Source organism: Durio zibethinus, chromosome 22 (genome assembly GCF_047325235.1).
Source record: "Durio zibethinus cultivar Kanyao isolate XHJ-2024 chromosome 22, ASM4732523v1, whole genome shotgun sequence".
Classification (NCBI taxonomy): domain Eukaryota; kingdom Viridiplantae; phylum Streptophyta; class Magnoliopsida; order Malvales; family Malvaceae; genus Durio; species Durio zibethinus.
This window is the reverse complement of record NC_143183.1, coordinates 20,565,029-20,579,067: the sequence shown is the minus strand read 5'-3', so window position 1 is coordinate 20,579,067 and position 14,039 is coordinate 20,565,029. Positions and strand designations below refer to the sequence as shown.

At 34.5% G+C, this 14,039-nt stretch overlaps 2 protein-coding genes across 2 annotated transcripts; one reads left to right on the top strand and one right to left on the bottom strand.

Moving 5' to 3' along the window:
* The first annotated feature begins 216 nt into the window (after positions 1-216).
* LOC111306827 (zinc finger CCCH domain-containing protein 32-like) lies at positions 217-6,390 on the top strand. Its single transcript, XM_089751494.1, has 7 exons — positions 217-742; positions 832-977; positions 1,235-1,300; positions 1,550-1,669; positions 1,753-2,073; positions 2,158-2,463; positions 5,280-6,390. The coding sequence occupies exons 1-7, from the start codon at positions 673-675 to the stop codon at positions 5,673-5,675; spliced, it is 1,425 nt and encodes a 474-aa protein (XP_089607620.1). The 5' UTR covers positions 217-672; the 3' UTR covers positions 5,676-6,390.
* Positions 6,248-9,285, bottom strand: LOC111306828 (ethylene-responsive transcription factor ERF086-like). The gene has a single exon (XM_022904785.2). It carries the CDS (start codon positions 9,019-9,021, stop codon positions 8,017-8,019), a length of 1,005 nt encoding a protein of 334 aa, XP_022760520.2. The 5' UTR covers positions 9,022-9,285; the 3' UTR covers positions 6,248-8,016.
* Between the last annotated feature and the right edge of the window lie 4,754 nt (positions 9,286-14,039).

The following is a 14,039-nucleotide window of genomic DNA, read 5'->3' as shown; positions in this document are numbered from 1 at the left end:
TTTATAAAAAATTAAATAAAATTCTCATACAAAATATCTAAATACTAAAGTATTGAATTAAATTAATTTAATAAATTAATTCGATTAAAATCGAAATATAAACACTTCAAATTCGATCAAAAGCAAATTTGAATTTTACCTTAATTTTTTTTTTTTAAATTTTCATGTCACTAAAAAAAATGCTTGAAAAACGAAGTACAAAGATGATGATTGATGGCTAATCTAAAAGTAATTAACTTTTTTTTTTTTTAATTGCATTGAATGGTTTAGGTTTTTTTCCCTCTATTTGGCGCGTATATAAACCGACCCAAAAAGAAAAAAGGAAAGGAAAGATCAAACAAACGGCAAAGGATTCTGGGAAACTGAAGCAGAAAGAAAGAGAGGGAAAGTGAAAGAAAGTTAAGAAAGAGAGGGAGAAACCAACAAAAAACCCAAACCAAACAAAACCCAAAGAAAAAAAAAACAACGGACAAAACAGTGTTTTTTTTTTTTAGTGTAAGAAAGAAAGGAGAAAGAAAGTTCTCTGTTTTTTTGCTTGCTCTCTCCAAATTTTTTCTTTTATTTTTTTGTTTGCTTAGTTGTTCTTCGTCTTCTTTCTAGAAAAGAAGACATAAACACCCATTTGATCGGGTTACAATTTGGGTTATTTGGGGGTTGTTGTCCGTACGGTGAATGGAGCGGGACACAGAGTCCGATCCGCAACCGGAATGGACAGCTCCGGGACCCGAAACGGGGCTCGAAGGTAAAGAAAACTACAACTTTTTGTTTTGGAATTTGGGTTTTTTTTGGTGTAATGTGGGATGTGATACGAGGTTTTTGTTTCAAATGTAGAACCGGTTTGGGGGTTGGAATTAGGGGGTGAGTCGGAATCATACCCGGAGCGACCCGAAGAAGCTGATTGTATTTACTATTTGAGGACTGGGTTTTGTGGCTACGGCTCAAGGTGTCGGTTCAATCATCCACGTGACCGTGCCGCGGTAAACAAACTGATAATTTGATTGAATTATTCTTTGTTTTTAATCTGACTTGATGTTTCCTTAAACGTTTTTGATTGGTTTTTTGTTTGGCCATTGACTTTGGAGTGATGGGGTTTCGAATTTTGGGGTAAAAATTGAAAGTTTTTGGTTACTGCATTGAGATCTAGTGTAATTGGTAATCTTGATTTTGGAAAAACTTTGATGCTCATTTGTTTTGATTGTTGAAAGAAATTTGATGATGATGATGATTGCCTTAGGTTATGGGAGCTGGAAGAGGTGGTGTAGGGGAGTATCCGGAGAGAGCAGGCCAGCCTGTTTGCCAGGTACTTTGTAATTAGATTGTTTCTTAAATGTTTGACAAATTTGAGGTGTGTATGCCGAAATGGTACAATTTCAACAATGTGCATTGCCTAAATTCTGGGATGTAAAGATAACTTTATGTCACTTTATGTTTAAAGGATAGAGTTAGGTCTTGAATATTCGGTGAATAGGTTCTGTTTGGCTTGACTGTTTAGGAAAATTGTAAGTTACTTTTTATGTTGATTATGGCTTTCCTTTTTATTGATTTGCAGTATTATATGAGGACGGGGACATGCAAATTTGGTTCTTCCTGTAAGTACCATCATCCCAAGCAGGGAGGTGGTTCTGTTAGCCCTGTGCCACTAAATTATTATGGATACCCATTACGTCCGGTTTGTATCACTTGACGCTGAACCTTAATCTTTTAGATACTATTGTTAATGTCACTTGATGATTGACTAGTACCGTAAAACAGAGTGAAAAGGAGTGTTCCTACTATGTGAAGACGGGGCAGTGTAAGTTTGGTGTCACATGTAAATTCCATCATCCTGCACCACATGCCGTACAGGTTCCAGTACCATCTCCTGTTCATCCAGTTGCACCTGTGCCTACACCAGTTCCTGCACCTACATTATATCCCACGGTGCAGTCGCCATCCGGCCTTTCGTCTCAGCAATATGGAGTTGTAATGGCAAGGCCTCCCTTGATGCCAGGCTCATATGTGCAAGGCCCCTATGGTCCTTCCTTTTTGCTTTCCCCAAGCATGGTTTCTGTTCCAAGTTGGAATCCCTATACGGTAGGAGAATTAAAACTTTATTCATTTTCCTCAACATTGGGTATATTAATATTTATTTTGAGGTTGTTGATGCACCTCATGCAGGCGTCTGTCAGTCCTGGTACTCAAACCACTGTTGGATCTAGCTCAATTTTTGGAGTAACGCCATTATCTCCTTCAGCAGCTGTCTATAGTGGATCTCATCAACCTGTACCATCTAGTGTTGGGCCTTCAAGTAGTATTCAGAAGGAGCAGTCATTTCCTGAGAGACCTGGCCAACCAGAATGTCAGTATTATATGAAAACAGGTGATTGTAAATATGGATCCTCCTGTAGATATCATCATCCACCAGAAGTGATTGCACCAAAAGCAGATGTCATCCTCAGCCCCCTTGGTCTTCCTCTTCGTCCAGTAAGCATTTCGTAAATCGTTCTATAAATGTGATGCTTTATACAAGATTGGCTTTTAAAGGTTTGATCATGTGTAATACTTATTATTGGGCAGCATGAATCAGCATTTTCTTTGCTCAATTGCTTTTGCAACAATTGATAATGTTTCTGTAATTTTATTGTTTGTGTTTTTTTGGTGTCTATGTGGGTTCTCAACTAGACCAAATAAAATGTTAAGAGTTTTTGCCTTGCTCAGGATTTCCTTTTCTGTAGAGAAATTGAAGCTCTACAGAAAAGGAGAAAATGTGTACTAGTGAAACTTTTGAATAAGTATCTAAGGTCTGCCAAAACTTAGGTCTTTGCCCTCAAACGTAACTGGAAGCTTCTTATTATGTTTTAAGTTTTAGCATGTGAACTCATTCTTAGAATCTTGTCATAGGACAAATTCAGACTATTGTTCTCCGCTTGATTTGGTAATGCTTCGGTTGTCTGAGCATGGAAAACATCTTTTTGTGCCAATTCTTGGAGTCTTTCACTTGAACTTTGTTTTAAGAAAACCTGTTCTGGATCCCCTAGTCTGTTCAGAGTTTTCAACCCAATATCATTAAAAGGTTTACATATGAGGTCATACAAACATTAATCTCTTTCAATTATATGTGTGGCAGAACATTTAACCTGTTGCTTGATACGAAAGTTGATATGCATTTTGTGAAGCACTTCTAGTGTAAACTTCTGCGTTTGTTTGGACTCTGTAACTACTGATTTGAAGTATCCTTGACTTGTATTTAATAGATTGTTATTACATGTCACTTGTGAAATTAAAGAACATTCTTCTGGTGTGCATTTGTATTGTTGTTTTATAGATGTATGTGCCAGCCTTCATTACTTAATGAACCTGTAGATTTTTCTTTTTAAATACTGGATTTCCTGGTGAAATTGCCTTGAACTCTCTAAGCGTGTTTGATGAAAATACTTTACATTATGAATAAATATGTTACGAGACTTTCATGAATGATTGTGTTGATTTTGGGAGATAAAGGTTATTCTATTTTTCTGTTTTTGCGTTTTTGCATCAGAGTTTCTTGGGTTACTACTTTTCTTCTTGATTTCACAGGTGTGTTTTAACTTAACTTAGATGTAGTATCTTTAACCTAACTTAGATGAAATATCTTTAACCTCCATGTTGCAATCTTTCATATGCTTATTGATTTACTATTAAGGATATAATAATTTCAGGGTGATTTTGTGATTCATATTTTCTAGGATTTGTAATTAGGCCATCTCTGTAAATGTCAAAGGTCTCTAACCTAGATGTGTATTTTAGTTAATTTATAGATGTCAATTCAGTAGTTCTTTTGAGAAAGAGTAGTTATAATTGTTCTGTCAACTGCACAAGTTGGGGTGCTGTAATAAAGTTCCTGATGATGTTTGATGCTTTAATTTCCAATTTCAACATAAATTTCCAGGACAGTTGGGATGAGGAATGATGGTGAGTACTGCCCTTTGACCAAGTCAACTTACGGGCTTGATGATGTGCTCTTTCACGTATTAGTTTGGTTAATGGATGTATATTGATAAATTCTACATGACAACACCTGAGTTATATGTTTTAAGTTTTTCAAGCAATTTCTACCTTTGGACTCAGAACTTGCAAAAGTGAGTTAGTCAGGATGGGTAGAAATGTGGTATAGTTAGTCAGCTCAAGATGCTGAAAATGGTATCACCCTTAATTTTGGCCATTCCTTCCAAGCTAGCTTGATTGCAGGGTTTCTGATGAGGAGCTTTTTGGTTATAGTGACGGACTGAAGAAGAACACTAGGGTTTGAAGAAAATTTTTAATCTGCATGATCTAAGGCCTTCCTCCTTCCTCCTGATTATTATCTATATACGGTAAAAAATTGGCTTATTCCACAATCTTATTGGAGTGACTGCATTGAATGGGAATGTTTTTGCACTCTCTAAAACAAGTGAGTTTATTCATGATTGAAACTGTAATATATGTATCTGTGAAACTCAGCTTATCGAAAACCGCAAAAGTTCAACAAAGGAAGCTATGATTGAGTTGTTATGGTTGAATAGTTTTATTTATATATTCATGTTTCTTATCCCCATGTATTTCTATTGCATGTGGTTGGCTGTGCTTGTCCAGGAATATTAGCTTTCTTTCCTGATGTCGTTCTGCCAACTTTTTTAACAACCAGCTACTTAAGTTTCAGACTCACTATCATCTGGTTACATGAATGTCTAGTTATGTGTTATTCTATGTTTTCTTTTTAGTATATTAACTGTGCAACATATATTTCTGATAGGACCTATCGATGTTATCTGCCCTCTTTAATTCCCTCTACAAACAATTTTCAGGAGTATGAATAAAGTTGAATGAGCAAAGTTAAGTATGTCCAACTTTGGTTTTCTAATTTGTGGAAAGCATTATTGTGCAAACCGTTCTCTCCCTAGGGTCTTCTAATGGAAATACAGTTGTCAGTGCTACTTATGGTTATCATAAGTTTCATACTTGCTTGCAACTCATAGCAGGAACTCCCCACGGGGAGCATTAAACATGTGAATGTGTAATTTTCTCTTGTCTTGCATTTTTTTGTTTTTTTATTATTCTTTTCCTTTTGCCTTGGCATTATATTTTCTTACTTGTTATGTTAGCTTAGCTCCAACATCAGCTCATGTTGCCATTTCTATATGTCAAGTCTTTTCTGCAAAGTGGAGAATTTTCACCAGTGGGTCTTATGGTTTTTTATGTTAAACTTGCTTAAATTAACTTAAGTTTTTCCTGGTAAATTATTGTTCAGATATTTATTTGTTCGTTTTTCTTAATTCCATCAGGGTGCGCCACCTTGCACTCATTATTCACAACACGGGGTGTGCAAGTTCAGAGCGGCTTGCAAATTTGATCATCCTATGGGAACATTAAGTTACAGTCCATCTGCATCTTCCCTTGCGGATATGCCAGTTGCACCCCATCCTGTTGGATCTACAATTGGTACTCTAGCTCCATCATCCTCATCTTCAGAGTTACGACCAGAACTTCTTTCAGGATCCAGCAAGGACCTTGTTCCAGCCATAATGTCATCATCAGTGAGCAGATCTAGTGAATCAGTTGGTTCAGTTTTTTCTAAAGGTGCACCTGTTCCTCATTCAAGCACACAACAGTTTAGTCAGAGTTCTGCCTCTTCTACTGGCAGTGGCAGCAGCAACACTGAGGTGCACGCTTCAAGCTAAGAGAAAAGAGAAGCAACTGCATCAATCCCCCTTTTTTGATCAAGGTCATGAACCAAAACATTATTTTTTTTGTGCAAGTCTTCAAAATAGGACGCTTCATTCCCTTGTTATCATGGTTCCACTATTCAGATCTAGCACATAGCAGCTCTGATCATCTGTGTTCATATAATCTTCATAGGGCCATCTCTTCCATCTTGAATAAGCCCATGGCCAAAACATAAAAAGTTTAGCAAACCCCATACACCTTGCTTTTGAATAACCGCTGAAGAACCTGCAGTTACATTAGGGAGAGAGAACCATGTCAACCCGTCCAAATTTTGGAGTCTGTTGCATTTGTTTATGATGTGATCTTTTCTGAAACAAAAAGATCACATCATTCTTCCCTTTACATCAACTGTGTGTTCATGTCCGCCATTCTTAGATTTTATTTTCATTTTGGGAACAAGTTTTCAATTCAACCTAGAAAAGGAACTCGAAAGGTGTTCTTGTTGCCCTACTTTTTATCAGGGGTTGTTGCGAAGAGGATAAGTAATTTATGAAAAACTCCAAGGAGGCATCAAAATGTGACTATATGGGAATAGATACATAATTATGTTGTGACAAATGCTTGACATGGTTCGATAAATTTATTATGATATACGAATATATGAGAATTACTGACTGTAATAAATGTCTATCACTTCAATTCCAGCATTTAGTCCTCAGATTTTACATTTTTGTCACAGCTTCATTTAAATGTGCCAGATTTCAGATCAGATATCTTTTGGATTTGAATGTTGCTTTTGTAAGTGATTATCCTCTAGAAATGACAGCATTTTCTGAATGAGAACAGCATTCATACAGGTGTGAATTTTCAGTAAGAAGTGGATTACGGTCTGCAACTTCTAGAAAATAGGGAATCAGCTATCCTTCATTTTCTTCAACCTAGTCTTTCTCACTCATCCAATTGAAATCCTTGCGGCTAACCAAATTTCCTTTGATGTGGCCAAGTTTTGTGCAGCCATTAATTTCTCCTTCCGATCAGATAACTATGCTACTTTTCTGCATCTTGTTAGTCACTGGTTCTTTTTTTTTTTTTCTTTTGAGAAAAGGAAAATTCAAACTTTACTAGATGACAAAAATGATATATACAACCATTATTGAGTCAAATGTTCGGATTTACTTTGCTAGTCACCTTTACAACCCTCTCAGGATCCCGAATTCTTTGGATAACAAGAAAAAAAAAAAGAGGGAAAAGAAAAGAAAAGGGTCACTATTTGAGCTTAGCTTTCCTACTCAAGGGAAGCAGCAGCAAGAGCACGCTTAGGATGATGATCATAAAACAAAACCAAATGCAAGTGCTACATCAAGGGCCAGTTGTGCTGAAAGTTGAAAACAGACAAACAGGTCCACTTTTCCATTAAGATTTTTGTCTAGCAATTAGCGAAAGTAATCCTTGCAAATGTGCAAGATGAGGTGTTATGTTTTTCTAGTACCATGTCTAGGATACTTTGACAGTGATGTCTAATTGTCAGTCTTCTTCCTTAAAACACCTTTTTAGCTGTCTGTTAGTATAAGAAAACTGTGCCTAAACATTGCATTTAAAAAAAAAAAGAGAGCAATAATAAAGAAGAAAGCAAGTTACTATCTTTCATGATTTCGTGATTTCATGATTTGCTTGCTTTTACAAGTTTCCTATCCTGACTACATTACCGTCTGCCTACAGTTAATTGGATTACGCTTTTTTCCAGTTTTCTGACATTTGTGGTTCTAGTTTCCATATTGTTGGGAGTTCTGAAAAAAACTATACACTCACCCAAGTTTGAGGTTTGAAAAATATGATGAAGTAAAGAAACATAGAAAATTAGAAATGCAACATAATCTGATAGGTTTTATTCATCCATTAAATTACAATGTTATGATTAAGGGAACAGCTGTAAACATTAATGGTGAATGAATCCATCTTGGAGGCTTTTGTCTATGTGTTTACATGCATTTTGTGTAAAGAGATAGGGTTGTTGACAAAAAGTAGAGCAAGTAGCCGCAAAGAGGCAGGCAATCATGCAGTCCATATTAATTGATTTCTACCCCAAAGTTGAACTAAATGACAGGGCGTTATCAATTGCATCATGTTCTGAGATGAAAATAACTTTGCTTAAAGGCTGCTTTTCAAATAAAATTTTCATTCAAGTTGGCAAAGATAAGTTGAACATTCCCCGAACTCTCTTTTTTCTAACTCAAATGAGGGAAAAAAACAAAAATAAAAAGTTTAATTACAGTACTGAAATGTGAAAACGACGCTAGATGATAACAAATTGCATGGCAGGTGCTGATCATAGATGATAATGGATTCTGAAAGATCTCAGAAGAGTGAATACCCCGAGTCGACTACATCACCAAAAGAAGGCATTGAAGGAGAGCAAGTTACTGAAGAATTGGCTTGTGGAATCATGGTGTAGCTGCTAGGATTGCCATTGTAAGGATAAAAAGCTCCTCCCATGCAGCCATCTTCAACCATCAATGGGGGGTTGATTATACCTGAGAGTTCATTGGAGTTCATTTCCCATGATTGCTGATCACTCCAAAAACTACCCTGATTGAGTTCATCAAAACCTGGAAACTCAATGTTATTAGAATTGGGAAAGCTTGTTATATCTGGATAAAGAGCATAATTATCAGAATGTGATTGGTTTTCATGGGAGTTTTGGTTCATGGAGCAAAAGTTTGAAACATTTGTGCTGGTTGGAGTGGAAGGAGGCTTCAAGCAGTTGTCAGGAACAATGCAGGCCAAGTAACCTGAGTTAGTATCACTAGAAAAAAAGAAACTATTATCATCAATTGACCCGTAGGGAGTTTCATCAGCTGATGATGATAGGTCATTATTATTAGGGCGGATGGGGGTTTTACTGTGGAAAATGTCAGGCTGTGGTTCACTGTAGTGATTGGTTGCTTGTTTGGGTTGAGAACTGGTAAGAACCTGTGAAGTTGGTAAAAGAGCTTGGACATCAAAAGGAGACGGAAGAGAATGAAAAGTAGTGTTGTCAGAGTATATAAAGTTTGTTCTTGCTTGGGTTCCTTTCATGGAAAGTGCAGCTCTATCATAAGCAAGAGCTGCTTCTTGAGCTGTATCAAATGTGCCAAGCCAGTGCCTCTCTTTTGTTGTTGGGTCTCTGATTTCAGCAGCATATCTACCCCATGGCCTCCTCCTAACTCCAAGAAACCTCCCAGGTTCTGCCTGCTTTCTTCTGCCTCTCCTTTCACCAGCCTGAGATGGGGATGTGTTTCTCTGAAGCAGAGCAAAACCTGCTTGAGTTTGAACAACAGGTTCATATCCAAAAGGTTTATCCAAGGTTTTTGAGGTAGACATGTCTATAAAAAGTAGTGGAGCCTGAAGACAATGCTGCTATGGAGAGGTATAGGGGAGACTGGGATATTGCAGTGATAGGAGAAAAAGGGAGAGATGGTTTTTTTTTTTTTTTTTGAATATGGAAGTGTGAGGAAGTGTAGGGGATGGCTTTTAAAGAGTGAATTGAACATGGTGAGGAAAGAAAAGGACATTGTAGATTTGTAGTTGTCATTCCCTGGAAGACCACCCTACCTTTTTCTACCTATTTTTAAATCTGTGTACAGTATTTTCTTCCTTATTTCTATTAAATTCTCTAGTCCTTCCTGCAGCTCAAATAATAAACAGGATTAATCTACAAAAAAAAAAAAAAAAAAAAAACAGGGCTTGAACTTAAGAATAAGAAAAGAGATTATAAATGCTGAAATTTGTTGGATGTTACCTCTTAACAGTGGCAGAGGATTATTATTTTTTAACCATTCTTTTGAGACTTACTACTACAGCAGTATCTGATTTCTTTCAAATTCTTTATTTGTGGTCTAAAATCTTATTAAATTAAACTGATATCTAATTAGTTTCTGCATTGAAAACACAAAACTTTACCAGGTATTGTATAGTTATAATAAGGATTATCATTTCTTTAATGATGCATATATTACATCAGGTCAATGTAAGCTACTGGGGTTAGTTTAAATCAATACCAGAAGAAAAACAAATATCACCCTATGATCAAGTCACGTGTAACCCCATATTTACTAGGTTAATCTACCCGAAAAGGAAAGGTTAATAGCATCTTAAGCTATGGAACAATGACAAATTAAATTGTCAATTTCATAATAAAAAATCTTTGCTTCGAATAAACTTTATAGGAACGTCAAAATTTGTTTCGCGAGCATTTGATTCAATGATTGATATATAATTTTTCTACTTAAAGTCGAAAAAGAGTATGATTGAGTGGTTGGTAAGAGGAAAAAAAAAACCCTTGAATGGTAGGATGAAGAAAAGAACCTTGTATATAAAAACCAGAAAGGAAAACCACTGCTTGAATTTCCAACTACAAACAAAAAATGTGGTTAACTTCTTGTAATTTACTAAAGTTTTAGTATGAATTGTAATCAACACAAATATGCACATGTGAATCCGCATTTTGAGCAAAATTAATCAATCAATTTACTTGGAAGTTCTTTGTCTGCTTCATTATTTTCAAAGGGAGCAGTTAAGATTATCTCTAACCAAGCAGAAAATGCCCAAAAAATTATGAAGATGTTGTTTTAATGGCTCTACTGTCCTTTAACATGGAAACAATTCCATAAACAGAATACAAAAACCAAAGGGTCCTTTCATCAATGACCCATAAGTCAAAACCCTTTGATTTGTTTCTATTTGTCATCATATATAGCCTTCAAAATCTATGGTTTTCACCTTTATCATTACCTTATGTAAAAATTTGATTCTAGAGGTTGACCTTGGTCTCAAGGTACAAAAATGGTGTTGCATTAATGCTATGCTAGTTGACTTGATTGGTATGTTCATGTAAGTTGGGTTGCATTAAATTTCATATCTTTATTTATATCATCTTCTATATGTTCAAAATAAAATTTAAATTTTAATTCATTTAATGATTAGTATATGATTTTTTTTTTGAAAAAACGAAATTCAAAAGCATAATTCGAATCCTCCTTCCTTGGAAATACATAGATATACTTTTGAGATTGCCATGTTGTTTTATCAATCTTATGATTACAAGATGTGTTTGAATATGGTTTTTTAAGGGATAACAAACTCATGAAGACAACATTTAAATGACTTGGAGATGGAATTTGGAAGGTGAAATTGGAGAAAAGGGGCTGGTAAAGATGGTGGGTCAGTTCCACATTATCAAGCTCCTTAAAAACTTCCTTTTTCAGATCATCTTTTCAACTCAAAATTCAGCAAAAGTCTGATCTAGAGAAATATGGGGAACTTTCACTCTTTTTTGTCTCTGATATCCCCAAAAGCAAGAACAAAAAAGGCTATAGTCAAAAGGATAATCAAATTAAGTGCTCAAAGAACAAATTGTTAAAGCAAAGTTGGATCAAATTGCCCAAACAAAAGCAATTATATATGCATTTAGCAGTTCCAACAGTGAAAGTGTAACACTCGATTCCTCTTTAATTTCAATTAAACTTGGGTTTCACATGCCTAGATGGCCTTGGGAATGGCAAAAAAACTAATCATAATCAAATGGGTCAACCCCTTTTTGTTTTTAGTATTTTCCCATTTCTACAAATGCTTTGCCAACTAGTCATTATTATACCCTAAACCAAATTGAATAATGGACCAAATAAATTTTACATAGACAACAAAAAAAAAATAAAATCAAGCATATTTAAATGATGGAACATATAAAATAAGAGCTTAGAGAGAATGGCACATCCTCAAGTTTTACTAATATTATTTGAGTTTTTAAACACTTGATTAATCATTTTCATTTCTTTTAAGAATGACAATAGATAAACAAGTAGAATCTATGACCCTTGACTCCTCCACTAAAGATTTGAATAAAAAAGAAAATGTGGGATTAGTTTCATTTTACACCATCTTAATAGAGCAATGTTCATTTAGAACATGGGATCATAATATTTGATCACATGTGGACCAATATATAGCTGAATAAAAGATTAGCAAAAAGTTTGTCTCTCTTTTCAATTATTAAGTTTTTTTTTTTTTTTAGATTTTACAATTAAGATCCCATCTGATGAAACATTTTGTGCAAGAAAAGCCTTTCCATTGCACCAAAGCTTTAGTTGGGATCAAATCTCCATTGGTCCATGGCATTGAAGTGATTTACAAGTTTAAGTATAGAAGGTAAAATCCAAATTATATGTGTATGCCAAGTTGAACTTTCATGGTCATTTAGTGAATTATTATATTTATGTTTATGTGGTTGGTCCAAGGAAAACATCTTTTTTCCTCATATTCTGGTTAGACCAAGAAATTGAACCTTTTGAACAAAATGACACATGCAAAAAAGACCAAGAAAAAGGATTCTTTTTTTGTTCTTCCATGAAAAGGAAAATGAAGTCCTTTTCATGCCTTACCTTGCATGAAAGGTTACTTGTGGATGTTACCATTTGAAGAGAAGAAAGATAAGTCAAGCATCTTTCTGAAAAGATGTGAGGCCAGTTGGAATGCAAGGGTTGGCTTTTGTTTTAAATTTAGGAAATCAGATGGTTTGTAGGGGCCTCACTCTGTTATCTCAACCCTTGCTTGATTTCATCACCTTTTTCTTTGTAATTTCCTTCATTTTCTGGACAAACAAACAAAGACCCATTTGCGATTTTGGGGGTCAGATTGAGAATTATGCACATTTTCCAAAAGAAAAAAACCCACTTTCTTTTTTTTAGTTTTAAACATTTTAGATTGATTGTTTAATTTTTTAAATAAAAAAAATTATGTTATATATGATAATTTAAAATAAATAATTAAAAATTATGTATTTGAGAAAGCTTTAACCATCAGTCATCGATTAAATTCAAATTCAAAACTTTTACATCAAGAAAGAGGATCATTTTCCAATTAAACCGACCATTTTGAAAATTTCTTTGAAAATTTCTTCATTTTCTTGACAAATAAACAAAGACCCGTTTGGGGTTACAGGGGTCAAATTGAGAATTATGCACATTCTCCAAAAACACCCACTTTCATTTTCTAGCGTTAAAGCCAACCCGGGATTTAGGGAAAAGAGATGAGAGTGTCTTTCTTACAACTTTGGACTTTGACTTGAAAATTTTAGTATCAATAGCTAGCTGTTATCATCAAATTTGTCCCATTTTTTGTGAGATTTTTTTGGGCACTTTATGGTTTAGGCTCCTCTTTGGCTAGTCAAGCAGTCAACAAGCACACTCGTGGCCTTTCACTAGAGCAATCATATTGCTTGGATTTTTTTTTAGTGCCTAAAGAAACCAAACAATTCTTCTTACTCTAGCTTAGATGATGAAGGCATTATTATATGGTATATAATATTGTTTTTATTAATTCATTGAAAAAAAAATACCTATAAATTTTTTCCTCTAATTATCCATCATAGTCTTTGTTATTTTGGTCTAATTGTTAATCATGAAGTGTTGGTTCTATAAATTCATGCCTTTTGATTTAATTTATTTAATTTATCTTTATATTTCTTTTTGAACGGCCTAGTTGTAACATGGTATGATACATAAGCTTTCAAATTGAATCCAATGCAATGAAAATATTGTCATTAAATCGAACTATATTATTAAACACGAGATTAATTTTTGAAAAGTTACAAAAAATATAAAAAAAATTAATTGATTCTTATATTTTAATTATCCGGATAATATTATTTAGTACTATAAAAATTTGACACAAATTCAATCATTGTTAGTATTTCATTTTGTAGTTTATTATTACCTTTTTTTTTTCACTAAAAAGAAAATGAGATTTGAATTATATTAATGTTTGAATATAAATTTAATAATTTAAAATATGATACAGTAACATGATATAAATATAATATAAAAATAATATAATTTAAAAGTTTTATAATAATTATTTATAAATGTAATAAAATTAATATTTTATATTTTATATTTTTATATTATATGACATGCAAATTTTATAAAATAAAAAGGATGTGATGTGCTATTTTATGAGATACTGTAAGTTAAACACAAAGCGGAATCCACGCGTCTTTCTTTTCAAGTCAACCAATAATATTCAGCCACGTAACCTCGTAAGGCCAACCAGACCTTGACTCTGACCACTACGTAGGAAGTACGATCTGACACGTGGACACTGTTGCCATGTCATCCCGTAACAAACCTAGGAATCCTGTGCGATGACATGTCGATCGCAAAGACCCGTCCGTGCAGCGGAATGATGGAACGGGATGGCGTTTTACCGGTTTAAAATTGAAGCCAAATATGGAGGCATAAAGCTCAGTCAACTCACTTTGTTGACTCATTTCCAAACGTGATAACTCCTTGTTATCTGATAAAAAGATGAGCTGAGGAAGATGAGGGTCGATGAAGAAAGAGATG